Genomic DNA, 3,833 nt, shown 5'->3' on the forward strand with positions numbered 1-3,833 from the left:
ACTTTCAAAAGGTAAACATAGGTAGAAGAAAAAAAAGTCATAAACCTGAATTGTACAAGTTAAAAAGCATGAGGTGTCTTAACATCAACATGAATGATTTTAAAAGAACACTTAATAAAATCAGGTATATTAGCACCCGACTTTCTAATTTCTTTCCTGCCCTGCACACATTGAGGGGAATTTATTTAAAACTGAAGCAGACAGAATTTGGAGCAGTTGCCCATGGCAACCTATCAGCGTCTCTCTTCAGTTTGTTCAGTTAAGATTTGAAAATGACAGAGAAGCTGATTGGTTTCCATGCACAGCTTCTCCAGATTTATGTCTGCTCCAGTTTTGATTAATTCCCCCCAGTGTATTTCCAGAGTATATACACACACATCATGCAGACCATCTTGTATTCAACAGATAATGATGATGAGAATCATATAATGTGCTTGATAGGGTCTGAAGACGTGATTCTAAGTGTTTCACTGTGTAAACCGCTTCTTTAGGAACAGGGCTTAAACAACAAACAATGTGTAGATTTCATTAGTCATCATAGAGTACAAACAACCCAATTATATATACATATACAAAATAGCAGGTAATATCTCAGTTCCAAAGGTTTACAATAACCCCTTTGTGCAGATGAGGGGTACCAAAGAGAGGGGCACACCTCTATGGCTAAAAAAAAAAACAATCAATAAGATATACTGAACATATATATACACACACACACACACACATACATACATATCTATCTATCTGATTTTTTTCCTGTACTCTTGTACTCTAGACATACAATGTGTGCAGGGCTGGAAGGAAATACGAAAGTGGGGGGCTAGTATACCTGATTTTATTAAGTGTTCCTTTAAGATTTCATGTTGATGTTAAGAGACCTCATGCTTTTTAACTTGTATAAATAATGATTATTGCATTATTTTATACCTATGTATGTGTAGTCTGAGGTACGCAATCTCTTTTTCTTAATCTTTATCCCAATATAAAAGAAAGTGGAATTGGACAGCTGCAGAAGGGAAACTGATACAGGACTCAAATAAAGAGAGGGAGGGGGAGGGGGAAAGAGGGTGAATATTACTAGGCCTGAGTGAGTGACACTGTTGTTCAACGTGAAGCCAAACAGGTTTGCCATGAATGTGAATGCAATGAAAGATGAGATTTTCTGGCTAGGGTCCCAGAGAACTCATTTCCAGGCTCGGGGGAACACACCTTGCCCCCACGAGCTAACTCAGCAAGTGGACTGCCTGTCAATGAGTGAAAAGCAATGGCCACAATGTTATCTAGTTAGATATGTATTCAGTTGTTACCAGCAGCATGTCAGGTCACACCGGAAATGTTTTCCAATTGTCCTTTTCCAGATTTTAAGCAATCCTGTAGTTTACTCCAAACTCAAGATACCATATTTGTCCTTCAATTGCATTCAATACAACAGATCACTGATATTTCATTATAGGTCTTTATTTCCATGCAAAATATTGGCGCACATCATACCTTTCACACTGATATTTACAAGGTTTGTTGCCGATTATCAGTACTGGTGATAATACAATCAACAAATACCTTGTGCAAATGGAAATGCATCTTTTGTGCAACAGAAAAGCCCATCCCTCAAATATAACATGTCCACCCACCTTAGACACACAAGACATACATTTCTACATATACTACAATTATAAACTAATACAAAGAGAGGACTGGACAGACCAGACTAACAGGAAAAAAAAGAGCTGCACCTTGAGAAAGAAAACCAAGCAGAGGGGGGAAATTTGTAAGACGTTAGTGTACATAGAAAAATAAACACAACATATTTTCAGCACAGAATACCAGGGTACAAAACAAAAAACTGCATAGTAGCCTTATGGAAATACAGTATTTTAGGTTGCATTTGGCAACGGCTGCTTTTTTTCAGACAAAATATTTTATTATTACTTAAGCAATAATGCGTCTACTTTAATGCCCACACCCCAATAGCACACTCTCCTTTCCTTTGTTTCCCTGTCACGCTCATCAGCCACCTGAAGGAAAGAAAGCCCTGTGTAAGAGTCACTCAATGAAACGAACACAGACCAAGGACTCTCTTCGGCTACCATGTGACAGCACTGTGACCGTCACAAAGCACCAGCAATGTCACATGCTCCTTTATGACCAAAGTATCAGGGATCAGCTTCTCTCCCGGTGAATGAATGCAGTAGTAGGGAACAGGGGAAGGGTAGGTTCTGCTGGAAATGAGGGAACTAAATTGGCCCGGTCACTTTGCTCTGCCTGAACTGAATTTCAGTACACAGTCAAACACAGGATGTAAGTCGTGGTGGTTTGTACCGTGGTATGAATTGATATCTTTCATTGTGCAGGGAAAGCTTAAGCAATGTACTATTGTTAGCCACTGAGACAGGAGCTAAAAAGCATTAGAAATTCCCAGCATGCATTAGTAGTAGAACTGGAAAGGGAATGATGTGTGCCCCAGTCCACCTGAGGTATGGCAAGTTGTTTATCATTACCACTTTGTAAAGTCTGCCGTCCTCCAGCCAGTACTCCGCTCGGCAGCATTCCAGTGGGGGTTAAACCCTTCAGTGTCAACACACTTTCACTCTCCTCCCTAGGAAACAAAAATCACAGGGTTTCAAAAAGTTATGCAAACGTCATCAGAAAGTGATAAAACTTTGGAATATATGGACAGAATCTGGAAAGCAAGCAGAGTGCAAACTTAGAAAACACCCTGCCACTTTCACATGGCATCACCACCCCATGCTGAAATAGTTTCTGAATGAAGAAAATAAAAGGGGGAAACAAAGTAACAGGAGGTGAAAATATTTACACTGTTTCACTTAAGTACCTTACAATACTCCTAAAATCAGAGGCAGCCAACTGGAAGCTACAATTAGCTCTTCTGTCCTGGGTCTGAAGCTTGGCAGTCAACATTTATAATGAGCTAATAGGTGTAAGCTATATTTTTAAAGACTCTTGCTTTATCACCACTGGGGTTACTATTATATGCCCTCAGTGGCTTAAATGCAATGATAAATACATCTAGTGTGTGTAATTCCGAGCATCAAATAAAACCTGCCAACACAAAATTAAGCCTAGTATGCATTTAATCACATGCAAGACTCCTAAAACCTAACACGATCCTCACACCGGAGTTCTCTATGGAAGAGAAACCCAGACCTACCTAGACTACAGTCAGCAGCTTAGCGTTGGATACCCAGCAATATAGGTATAAGACAGTATAAATACTTAAGTCCAATATGACTGGAAAAGAACTGTAAAAGGTTCATGCCAAGTGATCTGGATAGAGAGGCACATAACAGTAAATAAAAAAAAGAGCACGGTCCCTTCCTTCAGTCTAAGTGCACAAGAATACAAACAAAACATGAGGAGAGTATCCAAAGGAAAGATGGCATGCAGAGCAAGGTGTCAGGATATGCTTCAGTCAATGAGTAAAAGCATTCCTGAACATTGTACCCACCCATCAGCGGCATGGTTGGCAAGTGATCCATTCAGAACTTATAGTGTGGATATTATAGCAGCAGAACGCTGGCTAGTGTATTCCCACGACGGATGTCTGCACAAGCTCCATTCCCAACACAATCCAAGGTAAGTAACCAAGGAGAAATATATTATGTTGGGGTTAGCTGTTCCCATAAAACATGACACCAACTAGTAAAATGAAGCCATATTATACTTTCAGGATGTACATAGTTCACACAGTTTTGATATAAGGAGTACATTTCCATTCGCTCTTCAGAATCATGCAGCTGAAATGTTTTTAAATTAAAGTGATTTGTATGATGATGTACACCAAGTCTTCTAAGATATGTGGGGAGGGGGGGGGG

The 3,833-nt window shown here is 39.6% G+C and overlaps 1 protein-coding gene across 7 annotated transcripts in view; it reads right to left on the reverse strand.

The window, feature by feature from the left end:
• PPP3CB (protein phosphatase 3 catalytic subunit beta) overlaps positions 1-3,833 on the reverse strand; it is a 64,057-nt gene that overhangs the window by 5,274 nt on the left and 54,950 nt on the right. For all 7 annotated transcript variants that reach the window (XM_018564468.1, XM_018564464.1, XM_018564470.1 and 4 more), the window contains one exon: positions 2,499-2,596. In XM_018564468.1, coding sequence (XP_018419970.1) covers positions 2,499-2,596 — 98 coding nt within the window. The remainder of the gene's footprint in view (positions 1-2,498; positions 2,597-3,833) is intronic.

Source organism: Nanorana parkeri, unplaced genomic scaffold (genome assembly GCF_000935625.1).
Source record: "Nanorana parkeri isolate BGI_ZX_2015 unplaced genomic scaffold, ASM93562v1 scaffold753, whole genome shotgun sequence".
Taxonomy (NCBI): domain Eukaryota; kingdom Metazoa; phylum Chordata; class Amphibia; order Anura; family Dicroglossidae; genus Nanorana; species Nanorana parkeri.